We start from the raw sequence: 18,700 nt of genomic DNA, 5'->3' as shown, positions 1-18,700 counted from the left end.
GTGTTCATCGAACTCTGGAACACTTCACGAATTTGCGTGTCCTTGAGTGGGGGCCATGCTAATCTTCCAATGTTCGTGTGCTGCTGAAGCGAGCACCCCGAACAGTTCCTTCAGTGACTTCCCAGCCTATCGTTAGGAGGTAAATTTCCCCTAAGAGGATATTAAGTACCAGTATTTCCCAGTATTGATGGTGTGTTCCATCATGTCATGAATACACAGTATCATAGCACTATATACTTACACACATGCATTAACAAAGATACTAGGAGAAAACTGGACCACCAGAACAAAGATGTTTACTTGTCTTCTTCAGCTGCTCCCTTGGTCAGCTGACCCTCTTTGGCGTCGATGTGGTGGGGTGGCAGGGAGGATATGCCAAGGGCCTCATGAAGCCAGGCTGCCTGGCCAGTCTGCCCGCCCCGAATGTTAGGAACATTGCTGCTAATCAACCCGGAGCCTGAGCAGATAACCTCTTATCTGAGACTTTGGGGTTACTTGATAGGATGCCAGGGCACTAACATGAAATCCAGAGCTGGAAGGAAGAGAAAGAGCGGTGGGCTCCGTGTGTCCTGTCCACCATCTCTGCTGGTCTTTCCTTTATTCGTGAACCATTTGAAGGGTCCATGCAGAGTTTGTTGAGCTGTGATAATGTGTTCAAGGGCGTTGGGAAAGCATGAAGGACTGTCCAGAAGGCATGAGGAAGAGTTCCCGCAGAGTCCTGTGAGTTGTTGCCCGTCATCTGCCAAGCAGGGATTGGATTCCCAGGCGGTTCCCGAGTGCCCGGCAGGGCCGGCCGGCCCGGTGCGTGGCGTGTGCTCGCTTGCCCTTTGTGCTCTTGTGGCCTTGGCCTGATGCCCTTGTGCACCCCGGCAGAGTGGCTTGCAGCTTTTACCCCCAGTCTGCTCTTGTGGGAGTAGTTACATCAAATGAGGTTTCTAGAAGTTTAGTTGGGTTGAAACGTGTGCATGAAAATTGACATCACTTTCCACAAAGAATACTTCCCCATCAACAACGGATTCCTCACATAACTTGTGAAGACTCAGTGATTTCTAAACTGGACATTTCTTTGGTTAATTAATTGGGTGGAGCATCTTGTTTGTTGGGGTTAGCTGGAGCATAACGTGTTTCTCCCAGTTCCGGGGTCCCGTAGGTGCCTGTCACGGCGGGGTCTTCGTCCGTTGCCTGCTCTATGGAGGGGATGGCCCTTTGCAGTGGTCATCTGTTCATTGGACTTACTGTGTGGTCGTCTTAGGATCTTCTCCAGAAAAGTGGCTTTGTTTGACCTTTGGTTTAATATCCTACATCTTCCACAACCAAGTTTTCTCTCATTTTCTTGTATGTTGACACATATTTGTCTCTTTGTTTCTTTAATTTACGTGGACTATTTGTGCTGAAAACATCTGACTTTCTCCCAAATGTCTTTCCATGTTCCTCTTGTACATTTGCGTCAGACACAGCTGTTTTAGGACTCCTCTCTCCCTTTGTTCTTTGGTCTTATTTTATGCCAGGATCACCCTGTGTTGGTTGTGGTAGTTGCCGGAAAGGGCAGCTTGTTCTCAAACCTATCTTGGGTGCTCCTAATGCTTCGAAGTCAGCTCCAGGTACCCACCCTTACCTGATTCACTAACTGGCTATTGGGTATACCTGAGCGAGAAAGTAAGTTTTTATATTGCTTTTTATCCAGTTGCTTCACTGTATTTTTGGCTTACTCTGTTTTTATTTTTTTAGAGGCGGGGGAAGGGCAGAGGAAGAGGGAGAGAATTTTTTTAAAAAGATTTTGAGAGAGAGAGTGCAGAGAGAGGAGCGAGCATGAGCAGGAGGGAGGGACAGAGGCAGAGGGAGAAGCAGACTCCCCACTGAGCAGGGAGCCTGACGTGGGGCTCCATCCCAGGACCTTGAGATCATGACCTGAGCCGAAACCAAGAGTCAGATGCTCAACCGACTGAGCCACCCAGGCGCCCCTTGGCTTACTCTTTTTTTTTAAAGTATCAATTTTTTATAGCTAGATAGCCCTACTAGTTTTCGCCTATTTCCCCCTCCCGCATTTTTTCTTACCCAATCATTAATACTGATAGTAGGGGTTTTTCCTCTTGTTCTCAGTAGTCTGGTTTTAGTAGTTGACTTCTGGGATTATGTGCTTGGCTGCAGCTTTCTCTTCCTGTTGAAGGAGAAAGCTGGGTGGCGATGCTGGGTTCTCTGACTTGAAGTCCCTGGGGCTCCCGAGTGTGCGGGAGGGTCCGGCCCGGATCTTTGTTTCGCTGGGGTGCCTTCTGTGCTCTCTGTCCCCACGAGGAGAGGCGCCTTGCCGGCCAAGTCCTCTAGTCTTGGCATGTTTTCCAGTTACTGATACCCTCACAGTTTTCTGCCATTCCTGGTTTGGTTTTTCTCCTTGTCGGTTGAGCACCTTGTGTTTCCAGGGAGCATGGCCGTCCGTCGAGGCTCAGGAGACATCAGTCACTCTGGTGAGAGTTCCTTCTCTCCTTGCATCTGTTCTTTCTGGAAACATTAGCTTTTAGTACTTTCCTATTGACAGGTTATCCGATTTTCATCGTTTTTCTTCCTATTCTCTTTGTTAGTTGCACTTTGAATATTTACAGCCTTTTTGTTCACAAATGGGAGTTTTTAAAATTCTGAGTTCAACGTATAAAACGTTCTTCATTTCTGTTGATTTTTAAGGCTGTTGTGTTTTTATTTCCATTCAAAACATGGCCTAGAAGATATGAAACACCTGTTGTTTGGGATGAAGGACTCAAAAACTGCAAGTTTTTACCTAGTCGATTCTGTGAACTTTATTCTGCTGGGTTTTTTTCCTCTCTTGGTTTGGTTATTTCTGTCTCTATTTATTTACCTTCTAAAAATGTTTAAAATGTTAATCCATCTACAATTTCCAAGTGAAGTATGGAGTCTAATTTTTATTTTCCCATATGAATGGCAGTTCTGTCCTTTCCCCACTGTGAAATGTGATTTAATTCTTAGTAATTTGCCTTTGGATTTTTTTTGAGATCGCTCATTAGGATACTGCCACGGTGAATAAATTTGTTAGGGACGGATTTTTAAAGAGGGAATACCTTGGCCCCTAACTCACGAGAGCGCGCTCCATCGCCCAGCCGCGTGCCTTCCCATGGCCACAGCGGGGTCGGAAGTGGAATCGAAGCAGCCCGCGGTCTGCGCAGCGTGGTCTGGGGCCGACCGGCTGGAGAGAGGCGCCCTCAGAGTGCTGTGTGCTGTGACAGAGGCTCCAACACGCACGATTCTCTGCGTCCTCACGGACTTTTAATGTGTCCCCTAGTTTTCCGTTAAATTCTCTTTTGAAGAGAATTTCATGGGCATGGTGCTAGTGAGTGGTGTTCACTGCTGGTGTTGAGCGGACACGGGGGCTGAGCCCTGGGCTCCCCGGCGCCGCGATGGTGCCCTTGGAGGAGCGTGCCGGCGCGGCGTGCCTTTTCCGTGGGCGGGGGAGGGGGGCGCAGTCTCCGGGGACTGCCGGGGTGTGGCTCGGATTCAGACAACTGCAGCAGTTCCTTGGCACGTGCCTTGCTTCATCGGAAATAGGTTTTTGGAAGATTTAACAGATGTCAGTGTTTCACAGAAGACGGAGTAATTGAGAAGAAACTAGAAAAAATCAGATTTTATGAATATGCAAACCTGTGGAACTAGAATGTTTCTTCTGCTTTACGATGGATCTTCTCGAGATTCATTTCCGTTACTGTTAATTACCTCAGCTGTTCTCCGTCTCCACGAAGTCCTGCTTCGGAGCTGGGCTTACCGAGGACGTGGGCCAAGCAAGCAGGCCCGGCAGCCCAGCCCGCTCGGGGCACAAGGGCTCCATTCGCAGTTCAGGTGGCATTTTCCTCCCCTCTCCCCACGCCCACGCGGATCCTGTCCTCTCGAGGCCCTGCTGCAGCTGGGGTAGGGCTGTGTGGCCCTGAGACCTCCGCCAGGTTCGCTGCAGGGACCTCGGGGGGCCGGGGGGCTGTGCGCTGGTGGCCTTCCACTTTCCGCACCATTTTCTTCCTGTGCATCGTCCTCCGTCCTTGGCGACCTTTGGGTTGTACGTGGGGGGTCAGCAGCCTCCTGCTACCGGTAAGGGCATCACACGTGACCCCTCGTCACAGGATGGTGCCAGTCCCGGGAGGGCAGATACAAGCCACAGACGAGAAGATGAAGCCCTGGCTCGGGTGCCTCTGTTCTCTTCCTTTTCCAGTTAGGACTGTGCTCAAGCCAGCCGGGCGCCCCAGGACATGTGGACGGCCCCGGGTTCCAGGCGTCCTTGGCCTCACGGCTGCCATAGCACTTCCTGCAGGTGCCGCGGGGTAAGCGGGGTCCAGCCCGGTCCCCCCAGCCAGTCCGCACGGTCCGTCCCAGCTGCTGTGCCGGGTGGGCTTTCCTGCTTCAGGAAGTACCCCGGGCCGTGGCTGTGGCCCCGTGGCTGTCGGGAGGTTGCCACGCTGCACGGTCTCTAACACCATGAGGCCTACGCCACACAGAGGCCTTTGAGGTCTTACAGAGGCCCGTTGAGGACCCACCCCTGCCTGCCAGCCCCGGGAGACGTGCAGTCGGCCAGGCGCGGCGGGGGGAGAGGTGGTCGTGTATGGTGGCCACGCCGTGGAGGCGCGGTGCAGCGCCCCGGGACCGGGCGAAGGGGCTCCGTCCTCGGTTTCAGCTGAAGTACTGGTGGGGAAGCCAGCGGCTCTGGGGTTCAGGGCCCAGCTTCCTTGTAGGCTGCTTCGTCGTGGCCCCTCCCTGGCCTTCACCCCAGATCGGGGTTCCACGCACCCGCTCCCAGCACTGCAGCCCCTCTCTGCCTGGGCTTGGGCCCCACTGTGACTTGGTTTCCTTTCATGTAACCAGCCATGGTGTGCTTTCCCTGTGTCCGGTTACTTGGAGAACTAGTCCTTGTCTCCCTTAATGAGCCGGTCTGCCTTCCCAGTCCAGCTTGCATGTTGTCCCTGTGTCACGTGTCCACCAACTGCTGGCTGGAATTGAGTCGTTGCCTTGTTGAAAACCGCTCAGGGACCCTGTCGGCTTAGGAGACATTTCAGGATCTGTGTGGTGCCTGTGTTTTCCTGTTCCTGTCCCAGGCCTCTCCATGGCCACTCTGTCCCACGTCCCAGGCACATCCTGGCCCGTGCTGCTCCCTGTGCTGTTCCCATGTCCCGTTTTGTCCCCTTTGGGGGAGCTGCCCACTCGCTGTTGGTCCTGCATGCTGTGGATGTGCCGAGCACGAGGGGGGTGGCGCGGACCTCACCGTGGCACCGTGTTCTGTGCGTGTGTGTCCCGTCTACTGCATCTGTGAGAACAGGAGCCCTGCCCCGCGCGGGTCTGCAGCGCCTGGCACAGACCGGGCCCTGAGGTTTGAGTGAACCTTCTGATGGGCCAGTGGTGCATTTTTGGGTGTTTGTGTCATCTGCCATTGTGTTGGTGGTGGTCATGACTGGAGTAAGTAGGGATTTGCCCCCCCCCCCCCCGCCCCGGCGTCCCTGCCCGGGAACAGCAGCCACAACCAAGGCCTCTTGGATTGTACTTATTTGGGAAAAGGGATTCTGTTTTTATCTACGGAAGTTTGTTTTCATTTGCATATTATCAGGCCCGAGTGCACTCACTGTATCTGGACTCCATTTGGGGAAAGAACGGAGGCAATCTGACGGCCGGCCCTGCGCACGGAGCAGCTGCTGAGCATTCCTCTCATAGCTTCTCGATGATCTCAGCGTACTGTGGCTCGGACACTGCAGACCCTGTTTTTGTTTTTAAATTTTATAACTCGGTGCTGCAGGGCAGGACCGTTGCTGGTATATTTAGTTTTCCGAATAAAAAAGATGCTCGGACTCTTGTAAGCAACATAAAGTTCAGTTAATTCACACGCAGGAGAAAACGCTTGCCGAAATCACACCGAGATAGTAAGTTCCGGGTGGGTTGTAGAACTAGAGGGGACGACTTTGTTCCAGGCATTTGTGTTTCGTATTACCTTCACACAGTACAGAGCGGTCACCTCAGATCGTCGGAACAGCAGGAAGTGCCACGGAAGAGCAAGGGTCTGGTAATGCGCGAAGTCGTCCAGGACCTGGGCAGGGGCTGGGGAAAGCAGCACCGCGACTTCCCAAGTGTGCCCGTGGCTGTGGGGATGAGGTAGGGGCGGCCGTGGTCAGTGTGGTTTTAATTCAGAAAGCTGGCAGCCGCGGCTTCGGGAGGTGCTGGTGGGCGTTGCTCGGGCGAGTTCCCCGCGGACGCCCTCGCCCAGCGGTGCGGCCCTGACCCACAGCGGGAGTGCTCCCGACCCGGCGCCGTCGCGTCCCGTCCCGGGGCTTTGGCGGGAACCGAAGGCAGAACAGGGCTCTGAAGATGGGCTGGGTTGGGGGCGGGGGGGCGGGGCGCGCGGAGTCTGGTGCTTCGGAAGGTCGGCAAGACTGCCCTGAAGTTGAGGTGAGGCCCGTCCAGGTCCGATCCCGCGGTACTCACCCCCTCAGAAGCTCCCTCTTCCGGCACCATGAGGCCGGAGCAGTGGGTCCTGACGACCGGTTGACCTGCCCCTTTGTGCCGCAGTCCATTCTGACACGGGGCGCGGGCCGTCCTCGGTCCAGAGGCTCCTCCCTCTCCTTTCCATGTGGAGTCCCCTCCCCTTCCCCCTCCCCGAGGCTCTGCTGCGGTGGGGGGCGCCGTGGGGGGCGGCTCAGGCCCTGGTGCTCAGCCTGGGGGGCGCAGGCAGGCTTCCCGCCTCGCGGTGAGGACCAGAGGCTCTGACTCGGAAGCGATGGCGTTGCCCTGGGGCTCCAAATGGTCCAGCCCATCGTAACCCTCATTCTTCTTGAAACCAGCACTTGAATCCCTTTCCTCAAACTCAGGCGTACGTGCAACCATCAGGGCGAGGGTGGTGGCCCCCCGTTTCATAACCTTGTCGACGCCTGCGAGCATACCGCACATTTAGTGGGCTCAGTGAGTGCTTGAATGCGCACGTGTGGACTGAGCCCTTGCAGAAAGTATCCAGCGAAGATTTGGGATAAGACCGCGATTTAATCTTTGCTTCTCATTTCCGTCCTTTATCTCCTTTCCCTGAATCATTTTTCCTTGTTCTTGAGATACCGTTAAGTTTTGTGGGAGCTCTGTGGGGTCAGTGGCCTGATTGTTCCTGCTCCAGACCTGAGGAGCTCTCGGTGGCGTGGCGGGCCTGGGGGAGCATAGAGGTCACTGTGTACCCCGTAAGGGTCGACCGTGTAAATCAGGGAGAAAGCGACGTGTGGGACAGTAGGTGCTCAGCTGTGTGTCCTTCCACTATTTCTGAAAGGGGCACTGTGGACCTGACAGCCTAGCGCTCAGCCCCGGCCACCCACCCTGATCACGCGGTAATTCCTGCTGCAGGGCCTGTGCAGCGGGGCTCGAGGGAAGGGGCCTCGTGGGCGAGAGGCCTGAGCTGCAGCGGCGCTAGGATTTGCCCAGGAGTTTGGGTGTGGGGAGACGGAGGACGGGCACTGAGCCTCTGGCCAGAGCCAGTGGGCAGGCTTGGCGCTTGGGGCCTGGGACCCCCCGCAGGACTCCGGCTTCCTGTGCAGTCCTGGAGTCAGGGACGTGCTTGCCTCCTGCGCCCTGAGTGTGTCCGGATCCGAGAGGTGTGGGAGATGTGGCACCTTCGCCCAGAGTCTGGAGCGGATGGAAACCTTCAGCGTGCAACTGTTTTCTGTCTCTGCATATTCAAGGCATTCTCAGAATATCGTCGGGCTTAACATCTTAGAGACTTCTGGTTTCTAACCACCCAGCAAACCCAGGACATGACGCGGGCTTGGAAGCCGGTGTATGTGCCCGTCCTGGGCCTGGGGCGAGCAGGTGGTTTAGTGCAGCGAGAACCGGGGGTAGGTAGGACGGCCCAGTCCTGGTGCTTCTTCCCCACACGGCTCGTGTGGCCCCGTGGTGGCCCTCTAGCTCGTGGGGGCCTGTGTCCAGCAGCAGACGCCCACCTTCTCTGCACCGTAAGTGACGGAAGCGAGGCCAGTTGTCTGTGCCCAGACCAGGTCCCTGCTCTTCCGTGGGGGGTGGTCCTTGGCCGTGGTGGCTGCAGGTGCTTGTGGAGGTGGCAGGGAAAAGGCCACCTCCTCTTCGGCGTGTGCCGGAACGGCTGGCAGGGAGAGACTCGGATCCGAGTGTTCCTGAACTGGGGTAAGTAAGCTGGGAAGGGCGCGACTCCCCCCACGTGCCCCCGTCCTCCTCCGCCACGTCCAGGCCAGCCACTCACAAAGCCCAGCCCACATGGAGAGGTCCTGACCGTGTTCTGAACTCGTGCTGACATTTCTTCTGTGTTCCCCTGCGGATTACAAGGTGTGATGGTGTGGGGCCCGGAGGGGTGGCCCGCTTGCCCTCGGAGGTTTCCTGCCTCCTTCCAAGGTGGAGAGAAGCTGAGCATGTGCCTTGACGCTCAGGGCACAGAGCTGGTCGTGGTGTCAGCTCGGGTGCTGCGGCCACAGGCCCCTCCCTGAGCGCAGCTCGCAGCGGGCCGCCTGAGACACTGAGGTCCTGGCTCGCCGCCCTTCTGCGCTCCCCACTGCAGACGCAGGCTTTGAAGTCAGGTCCCCACGCAGCAGTTACTACTTGTTGCCAGCTCCTTGGGGCTTACACCATGTATTTGGGAGTCATGCTTCCGTTTTATTTGCCGAAGACAACACAAGGCCACATAATCAGACCACAGACCCCCCGAGAGGTGGGCTCCCCTCGAGTGCTCCCCCAACCTCGACCTCGGCCCCGCTCATGGGCGCCTTCCTACTGCAGACACGGGTGGTCCTTGGCTGAGGCCCCTGCCCCAGAGGGATGTGCCTGCCAGGCCTGGGGTCTCCGTGTCCTCTCAGTCATTGGATTTGATTCTGAGAAACCCTCAGTGGGCCAGAGGTCCTCACTGAAAACATCTGTCCAGGCCACGTGCATGGGACCGCCGAGCATTCCCTCCCCCCGTGACAGTCTGCCTGGTTAAACGGCTCCAAAACTAACATTTCCGTTTCGGCCAGCACGTGGGACATGTGCATGGTAGCCGGGAGAGAACGGGACGCTCGCCCTTAGCCCAGCCTCGCTGCGGGGCTGGGGGGTCCGCGTGCCGGAACGCACGGAGCACATGTGTTGGGCCCAGGGTGTCCGGAGCTGTGGGGGATTTTCAGAGGCTCTCTGAGGAACCTGAGACTCCCTTTGGAAAACCTCTAAAATGCCAGTCGCACGATGCAGGCTGCCCCAGGACTTCTATTTCTTTAGTAGTTTCTGTGCTTGGTGTGGGTGCTGGGACCATGGAGTCCGCCGCCTCTCACCAGTGTGGCCACGACTCCGGTGGCCGGCGCTCCGGTGCGAGGGCAGAGGTCACGCCTGGGTTGGGGCCGGTGCTTGTGGCTCGGAAGTTGACCTGTGAGAAGTGCTTTCGCGCCCTCCAGAGTAATCTCGGTGGGCGCTCAGTCTTGCCCGCGCTGAGCCTGGCACCTGGTGTGAATGAGCCGTGTGCTGACACCTGCGTGGTAAAAACTCGGCTGCGTTTCAGGAACGTCGGGAGCTGGGGCTCCGACGGGGAAGGCGGGGACGGGACAGTCCACGCTCTGTGCACGCTGGAGGTCACGCTTGGAGGGAGGTGGTCCCTCAGTGCACTTCTTGGGGCTCGGGTTCTGTGCGCTGGCTGTCTGGGCGTCTCATGACTGTTGTGCCCTGGATAAGGGACGCCCCCACCTCCCTCCATGGGGCAGGGCGGGTACAAGGCTCGGGGAACGCCCCCAGGCCCCTTGTTCCCTGAGATGGGGGTGTGACAGCATCGCTTCTGGCTTCATATGGCACCTTTCTCTCCACCTGCGCGCCTGGTCATCAAGAGCCTTCAGAGAATGAAATTTGAGATCATTCAGTGACGATTATAACTTGTTTTCTGATTTAATTCCTAGTGTTTATCTAATGTGCAAAACTGCTTTCTATTTTTTGAAGACCAGTAGACACACAACATTGAGAGGACTGTCCCATCTTGGGTGTGTCTGGGGTGACAGATGACCCTCGCGGGTGGGGACACGGGCCGTCAGGCCCCCACCTCCCAGCCAGCCAACCCCTCCTCCCCTTAGATGGACAGGTTCTAGAATTCAGGCTGCCCGGGAACGCGATGGGAGGCTGCATCTGGAGCCCTTTCCTTGCAGGGTGATAACCGCTGGGTCAATTTTGACAAATTTTTGTGGGCGGTCTGGCCCCTGACGGATTTCAGTAGGACACGCGCTCTGACAACGCGTGAAGTCGCCCGTGTGTGTGTGTGCAGGGGCGGGCAAGAGCAGCTGTGTCCCAGGCCTGTCCACAAGCCCCTGTCTCTGAAGGTTAGGGTCAGGCCCCGATAGCGCAGGCGGTGGACTCAGCGTCTTCCTTCTCCTGCAGGGGCGCGGGGGCCCCCAGGACAGGTGGAGAGAGGAGCCGTGCGAGCTCACGCCCGCCCCGTCCTGTGCTTGCAGGTGTGGCCGATGAGGACGCTCTCCTGGAGGAGTGCCGGCGCAGAGGTCAGAGTGCGCTGCCCGCCCAGCCCGCCAGCACCAGCGGCCCCTCACCGAGGCCACACAGGCCGGCCACCCTGCCCAAACCCGAGTCTCTCCACACGCGTGAAGAGGAGGACGAGCCAGGCAGCCAGCGGGCCACCAGCAGCCCCTGGGACCCCTCCGTGCTCTCTGCAGGTGTGCAAAGGGAAACCGATGTGGAGCTTCCCGGAGGGGACGGCTCCCTTCCCTCCCGAGACCAGAGAGGACCGAAATCACTCCTGTGCTGTTGTGTCCTGACCTGAGCGGGGTGGGGCTGGGCGGGGGCCCGCGAGAGGCTGCTCAGAGCATGGTGGCGGCGGGAGGAGGCCCCTTGCTCTCGGCTCCCCTCCCGTGAGATCCCCCAATTAAAACGGGGTGCCAGTCTTCCACGATGGTATGCGGTGTGTTGTCTTGGGCAGAGGATGACAGGTGCTGCTTCTACTTTGAATATTCCTTTTTGTCACTTTGCACTTAGTGCTTGAGTTCTTGCAACTTGGACGGGCCACATGCTCTGAGCCGCTCACTGAACTGTGGGCCCCTTGCAGTCTCGGTGATGGAATGTTTTGCATTTGCTTCCTAGCCTCGTGCCTTCACTTGCGCTTGGTTAAAAATAGAACGGAGCACCCCTCCTGGACACCTTGTTGCCGCCTTCCTCCCAGGTGGAGCTGTAGTGTTTCCTCTGTGGCCTCTGGACGCGCTGGGTGATCACGACCCCGTTGCTCCAGAGCCCTGGCTCTGCCTTCCTCCAGCTTCTTGGCTTGTAATTTCTTATGGAGCCCAGATGGGTCTTTGAAGGGAATTCCCCATAGAAAGTTCTGGGTCATTTCTGAGAGATGGCTGTGCCATAGCTTTGACCTGCGTTCTGCAGCCCGGCGTCAGATGAGTTTGAATTATTCATTCGTGTGACACATTTGTGCCCATCCTGGTTGTCGCCACTGGGAGCCGCCACAGTGACCGTAGCGTGCTATGTGGTAGATGAAGACATCCGTCCTCGGTCCCCTGTGTCAGAGTGACGTCAGGGTACGTGCGAAGCTCATTCTGTGGGCCTCCGCAGAACACAGCATCACAGCCGGGCATTAGGAGCTTGAGGTTGGGCCCCTTCCTGCCCCAGAACTTTCTATCGGGCAGTTGGTCCCTCGCAGCTCCTCCTGGTCATCCTCAGTCAAGCGGAGGTGCTTGGTAGGGTTTTGCAGAGGACAGAAGGAATGTGGCACCCACTTGACCATGGGTGTCCTGGGGCTTCAAACCACAGCACAGAGTGCACACGGGGTTGTGCTCACGTGGCCCCCAGCTCTGGCCCGGAGTGGTGCTAACGCAAACGGGTGGACTATTGGGAGACGTTAGCCTTTTCCTGTGTAATTGAATGAAAAGTGGAGGTTATTGGAAGAGCTGTATGAATTCAGAAAGAACTCACTCTGCCTTGAATGGGCATGTGGACATTTTCCCAGCATTGATTGTCAGCTCTTGGTACCGAGTGGTCTTTGGGCAGGGGGCAGTGTGGTAGTCAGGGGCCGTGGCAGGGGGCAAGGTCGTAGACTCAGTTTGCTTGAACAGATCACCGTTTGAACAGTGATTTTTAAGGAGCTATGTCTGTCTGGTTGGAAGGACCCCATAAACCTACGTACTGGGTTGGAATATCCCAGTTCCCAAGAATCAGGTGTGCAGAGATGGGCCTCCCTGGTGGAGTCTTACTCGCCAGACAGCCAGGCTCCTGGGGCAGGACGTGGGACCATCACCAGCAGAGTGGGTCCGAAGGGCAGATCCCAAGTTCAGAGCGAGACCCATGCTTCCTAGGCGAAGCTGCTTGTTTGCTCTAGATCCTCGGAGACTACACCTGCCAAGTGCAGCATAAATTAGCCCTGCTGGAGAATCCTGGGATACTAGGGTTTTTCATTCTTCTCCCTGAAATCTCATGGTTTTGTCAGTTTCTACCATCAGGTCCCCTCCAGGCATGTTTTTGACCCTGGCACAAGTCTTAGACAAAAGAGGAGGGGGACGGACATCCAGCCCCTTTTCCTTGGCTGTTGGGAGGCTTAAAGGCTTGCCTTGTATTCCTGGAGTGTAGCCCCTCCCTGATGGGGTCGGGACGGCCAGAACACCTTCGGGGGGCGGGGGGGCAGCTTCTGATGCTGTTGACTCGCCGTGAGTAATGTGGGCTTGAAAAGAGCGTCAGGGTTAAGTCAAGAAATTAAAGACCTGAATTTCATACAGATGTATAGTGAGCTCGTGCCGGACACTTCGGTTGACTTTCTAAGCTGCCCCAAAGGAAGAGTTAACAGACTAAGTGAGAAAAGAATGTGGCACAAAATCGCAAATTTGGACGCAAAGCTGGTGAACGTCCTCCAGGCTAGTCAGACTGTCACCTTCAGGGTCTCCTTCCCGCCAGCAGAAGGCTTCGCTTCCCTGCATAAACCATTTCCAGCTCTTGGTCCAGTGTTGCAGATCCGGGTGCCAGCCAGTAATAAAGGGGGGCTGGGGCTCCTCCCAGCAGACTCCCCGGAGCTCCGCATGAGCCCTCGTCTGGGGACACCTGGACGCCGCCCCTGGGCCGGACAGCCTGTGTGCTCCCGCGTAGTCTGGAGGCGCCGCGCGGCGGCTTTGGGCCGCGTTTCCAAGTGATTCTTCTTAACGAGCGCACAGGAAGGAACTTGGTCCCCGGGCGCCTCCACGCCGGAACAGCCACTAGACGGAGTGGCCCCTGGGAGCCCGCCGTGGCCGTGCGGCGTGGAGGCGGCCTGGCAGCTCTGGGAAGTGATTATTCTGGGCTGAGGGCGCGCTCTCACCTCAGCTGTGCTCCTCCGGACTCTGAGTTGATTGCTTCTGGGAGGGTTTCCCACGTGGCCGGCACAGCCGAAAGACTCGGGGTCCAGGTCAGGGTCCCGGTGCAGCGTGGGGAGCGGCGGTGTCTGTGCTCGGGGTGGGGGGGTTGGTGACCGCGGTGCAGGGTGACCGGCTGGTGTGGCCGTTCACGGGCCACTGCGCTGCGTTCCTGGCCTCCCGTCCCTCCCCCCCTGCTGCGCTGTTGGGGTCGCACACCGTGCGTCACCTGGACACGGTCAGAGTGCGGTGTTGAGAGAGGGTTCGTGCTTTTCACGTGTGGATCCCGCACAGACTGGGTGCGTCAGGAACATGGAACTGTTGAGAAGGAAAATTAAAGGTACTCAACATGAAGAAGAATTCACGACTGAAAGAATAGAATTGGTCCCTTAACTTTGTTTTTCCTGCACGTGGGGTTTGAAGGAAGGGCGTGAGCCAGGCCTGCTGCGGGGCGCTTGGCCTTGCGGAGTGCAGCGTGGTGCTGCGGCTCGGCTGCCTGGTCCCAGGCTGCTGGCCGCTTGGGGCAGCTTTTGAAGTCGGTCTTTTTAATGATACTAATTTATGTACCTAACATGCTTCTCTGCTAAGAACGCACGGGGCTTTAAAACGTTTCCTTCCGTGAGGGATCCTTAGTGCGAGCCGTCTGGCCTGGCTGCAGCCTGCCTGGTGGTCCTGGTGAGGGGCGTCCGACCCGCGAGGAGGCACGGACACGGCCAGGCGGCCGTTCTGTGAATGCACCAGCCGTGCAGGAACTCTGGGGGGCGGGCAGGCCCCTTTCTCTCGTACGCTTTGTCCCAGAACGCAGATACTTTCAGAGACTATCCCAGTGATTCTGCTTTACTACGGACCCCATGTGCCTGCCGCCCCGCAGAGCCCGGCAGCGCCCGCCTCACCTGGATGACCTGGACGTCGACCTCTAAGTCCCAGGGCTCTTCGGAGTCCCGGCCCTGCGCTGCCATCCTGCTGTCCTGCAGCTTTAGATGCTTATCATCCGAATCACGCTACCGCTTTGTCTTTGGCGGGGGAGGCCTTGGTGAAAGCTTGCTTTGGTGCCGCCCTGCTGGGTGGCAGAGCAGGTGGATTTGGGTTGGTTTGGACGCCCCTCGAGGTTTGTGCCACAGGTGTGGCTTGGGGCGGGGTCGGGGGGACCTGGGAATGGGGTCGCGTGCTTTTAGGGGCACCCACGGCCGGTCCCTGTGGAGCCTCTGCCCTGGGCCCTGTCCGAGCGCCAGGCCCTTGGCTCCCTCCACTGTTGGAGTTCCTGCAGACAGACTTGGCTGTCGGGGTAAATTAAACTTGTTTTTCTCGGTCAGCTCTGGGAGCTTGCCTCCGTAGTGACTGGAGAGCCCCGGGCACCTCGGCTCTGCTGGCCGTTGGCCCCTGTCTCTGAAGGAACCGGCAGGAGGGGTGGTTGCGGCTAGTGCCTGAGCAGGGTCCTGGGGCCGCGAGGCCTCGGGCTGGTCAGTGTCCCTCACGTGCCCCAGATGCACCGGTGGGACACGTCAGCTGGGTCACAAGGGCAGCGGCTCCGCACCCCCAGAATCTTGTCATTTGTGCTGAAATTCCTTTAGTTTGTCCCAAGTTATTTTTCTGTTGTCATCTTAACAGAGCCTTGTGGTAGAAGTGACATGTTAATGGGGACTTTGAGTGAGGTGCGCTGTGACAGCAGGTGCTCTCTGGGGGAGGGGCTGGGGCCACGGCAGTACCGAGCCCGGCTCTGCCCCGCGTGTGCCCAGGGTCCCTTCTGGGTCAGGTGTTAGGATCTCATGGCTGCAGTGGTGGCCACGGCGGTCAGGTGGAGGCAGGACAGGGTCAGGGGCCTCAGCAGCTGGCCCCACGGCCACCCCGTCTTCTTCTGGGGCCTTCTGCTGCTTCAGGCTCGGTTGTCATCATCGAGCCTGGAAGTCAACAGCTCAGCAAAGCCTGCCCGGACGGGAGCGTAGAGGGGGGACGGGACTGCTGTCACCTTGCTCTGACCGGCGTCCCGAGCCTCAGGGACGGGAAAGATCTGTCCCTCCGTAGTAGGTTAGCAGGTTTTTCTTTTTCTTCTCAGGTTATTTTACATGTAATTGAGTCTGGTGGGAGGAGGGGAGGCCGTCCTCCCCTCTAAGAAGTGACGCCCACAGTCGGCTGAGCCTCCAGGCAATCGCACGTGAGGCCTCTGAACCCCACTCCCTGTGTGTTCCTTCAAAGCCACTGGCCGTTGCTGGCCTCTCACGGCCGGCCTGGGACCCACCTGGGACCGAATGGGGCCATTTGGTGTCACCTCGTTGTGCCTCCGACGTGTAATCACGTCCAGTAACGGACCCACCGACACGTCCCCAGACTAGCTCTGGTTCCCTGTTCTTCCGCCGCGCCCCTCGATCATGGCCGTGGGGCCCGTTCCCTGGATCTGCCTCCGGCCGCAGCAGTGGTGAGCCCTCTGCCTGCCCTCCCCCTTGCCCTGCCGAGTGGTTAGCCCTTTGTCTTCTCCCTCCCGTTGAAAACTCCGATGCAGCTTCCTACACACACGGCCCGGGCGTCTGGCAGGTGTAACAGCCCCAGTGGGACACGCAGGTTGCTGAGGTGCACAGGCTTCAGGGAAGGCGGAGAAGGACTGCGGAGCACAGGGCCTCCCGCGTCACTCGAGGGAGAACTCCGCGGCTCTGGGGTCTCCTCCAGTGCTGCCACGGGCTGAGTAGACTGCCCTCGTAGGCGGCCCCCTGGCAGTAGGTGGTTGGCCATGAGCCAGGCCTGGGGCAGGTGTCGGGGGCTCCTTGTGTGTGGGCTGTCGGCCCCCATCTAACTGACAGAGGACCCTCGTGCCTGGGATTGTGGTTCTGCGAAGGACGAGCGTCGTGCCCCCGTGGCATCTGCCGACAGACTGTCAGCCCCATCTGGACGGGAGAGGGTGCTCCAGGATGTGGCCGCGTCCTTTAAAATCCCGAGAGTGCTTTCACGTGGTCTTCGGGCAGGTTCAGGGGCCCGACGGTGTTAAGGCCCAGTCCCACGGTGATCGGGCTGGTTCTGTCCCTCGTCCTGTCCAGTCAGGCCATTTAAATACAGCCTTGTTACCTGAAATCCGCATCCAGCCATGTGCCGGCTTGCTCTTCTTCCACCACATCGTTTGGACCGGTTGCACACAAGGTCCTGAGTTATTTCTGCAGAACCGAAGGGCTCTCCAGAGGGTGAGGTGGTGTGCATTCACCTGCAGCCAAGCACACGTTAAGCCCACGGCACAGGGCAGATGGAAGGTTCTCATCCTCAGATGAGGCATGGGCATGAACAGCCCAGAACCCATGGAGATGAGCCCACAGCCGGGCTCGCCCCTGCGGACGGGACTCCGGTCTGGCCAGGGCTGCAGGGAGCCCATCCCCGGGGCGGAGTCCGCCCTGCCCGGTGGGCTGTGGGGGCCGCGCAGGGGTGCAGGGTCTCGTGGGGGCCCCGGGTGGGGCTGTCGAAGGTGAGCAGAGGGGAGCGTGGACGGAACGCCCTCCCCTGCATGGCTGTGGCGCTCTTTGAATCGGTCAGAGGCCGCACTGTGCGGTGGAACGAGGCAGCCGGTGGTTTTGTTGAGCTTCAGGTGTGGCCTGGAGAGAAGCGAAGAGACCTGACTTTATTGTCTTTTTTTTTCTTTTTTTAAACACGGGGGAGTATTTGGAAACATGTTTGCCTCTTAGTGGGGAAGCAGCCACTGTTCTGCACAGTGTTTCACGAGCCGTGTTTCCTTAGGATTCAAAGAAGGTGGCAAGAGGAAGAAGCAGAAGCAGAGAGAGGAATCCAAGAAGAAGAAGTCGACCAAAGGCAACCACTAGACGGACTGCAGCCTCGCTCGCGCTGCCCGAGGCGGCGCCCAGGCCGGCTCCGTGCGGTAGTGCGCGTTAGCTCGCGGCGCCTGCTTTGCCCCTGTCCCGAGACCGCACCTTCTCAGCACGGGCATGCGGAGGACGCCTCCGTCAGCGCAGGGGCGGCGGGAGACGGGAGCGACGGTCGCGGGTGGCGGAGGCACGGGTGTGGAGCCTGCCTGACGGCCCTCGCTTCTCCCAGCACTAAATCCGATTGCGTCTCCTCGAGTGGTTAAGGACCCAGCGCCTTCTTCTCAGCTGCTCAGCCGGACACCAGCTTGTGAGATGCTCTAGCGTTAGGGGTGTGACGGGTGCCGGCAGGTGACGGAGTGTGTTCTCGGAATGACTTTCTTTCTTCGTGGCGGTAGATTTCTGGGAGCCAGCACGTAGTTAAGGGCAGGGTGACCGAGCGGCATCGTGCATCGGGTCACGGCCTCCAGGGTGCTCGTCCTTCAGACCGGGGGCGGGCTAGACCTCCAAGCAGTGCTGCAGAGTGGCCTGGCCACATCCTGGGGGGGCCCCGGGGGTGAATCACTTTAGATGTAAAGTCATTCCTTACATTTATCGTAGTTTTAATCTCTAGCCTGAACTTGACTTCAAATATTGTTTAATTTTTGCTAAATCCCATCTTTTTTTTCTTGGACCCTTAATTCTTCTTAGCACATTCACAGGATCCTACAGAATTTTGTTGAGTAAATGCCATCTCTGGGTCATAGTTTGGGTCACGCGGGGAAGAACAGATGAGGTGTTTACACACACCCTCTGGCGAGAAGATATGAATAAGGAGGCGGAACGAAATGTTTCCGTCTGTAAACATTGTCTCCTTTGCAAACATTTTTTTTTTTTCTGGCAAGATTCTGTGCGGTTTCCTGTGCTTCTGCCTTTGCATGATCAGCTGCTTCTTAACCCTCTGCTACTGACTAGGTCCTGCGCTGCCTTAACCTTCCCTGCGCGCGCCCTGCCCTGGCCGTTCTCCGCCTCAACACGAGCGCGTGCTCACGGGGCGCAGCGGTGAGGGCCCCGGGCAGGGCCTGGGTGGGATCGGGGGTGCCAGGGACTTGCATCTGCGGCCGCGTCATGGGCGTGAGAGCCAGAAATGAGTGCAGCCTTTGTGATTTTAAGATGACTGTTACGGAGAAGTTGGCTTTGTTTGGCTTTGCTGGGGAGGTGGTGTGGACTGGGGTTTACTGCTTGTTGTGGAAAATGTGCCCGTGAAGGCCTCATGTATTTTCAGTGCTGCCTTACACAAATAAAGCGTAAACGCAACGTGCTGCTGCTCATGTGACGTCATTATTGATATAGCTGCGCATCGCCCTGTTCTCAGTAATTAGAAGTAAAACCGTTCTTGTCTATCATTTCAGTTAGGAGCAGGAGGCTGGACGGGAGATTCGGGGATTCGGGAGACGGTGAGACGAGGTGTTGAGTGAGGGACAGCACCCCACTGAGCTGACCTCGTGTGAGACTGGCGGCCTGGCTGGCAGGGAGGGGGACAGCGGAGGACGTGGGGGACAAGCGCTGTTCCGCCCGTCCCAGCTGTGGGTGCAGCGTGACCAGGGCCATGCCGGA

At 57.8% G+C, this 18,700-nt stretch overlaps 1 protein-coding gene across 2 annotated transcripts in view; it reads left to right on the top strand.

Moving 5' to 3' along the window:
* Positions 1-18,391, top strand: part of DNAJB6 (DnaJ heat shock protein family (Hsp40) member B6) — a 68,454-nt gene extending 50,063 nt beyond the window's left edge. The window contains exons 9-10 of one of the 2 annotated variants that reach the window (XM_032394299.1): positions 10,434-10,649; positions 17,022-18,391. In XM_032394299.1, the coding sequence (XP_032250190.1) occupies positions 10,434-10,649; positions 17,022-17,104 (299 nt within the window). In that variant the 3' untranslated portion in view covers positions 17,105-18,391. The remainder of the gene's footprint in view (positions 1-10,433; positions 10,650-17,021) is intronic. The other variant, XM_032394298.1, reaches the window with a different exon arrangement.
* The last annotated feature ends 309 nt before the right edge of the window (positions 18,392-18,700 follow it).

Source organism: Phoca vitulina, unplaced genomic scaffold (assembly GCF_004348235.1).
Source record: "Phoca vitulina isolate PV1807 unplaced genomic scaffold, GSC_HSeal_1.0 scaffold80, whole genome shotgun sequence".
NCBI lineage: Eukaryota > Metazoa > Chordata > Mammalia > Carnivora > Phocidae > Phoca > Phoca vitulina.
The sequence above is the reverse complement of the archived record's forward strand: the minus strand, read 5'-3'. Positions and strand labels throughout refer to the sequence as shown.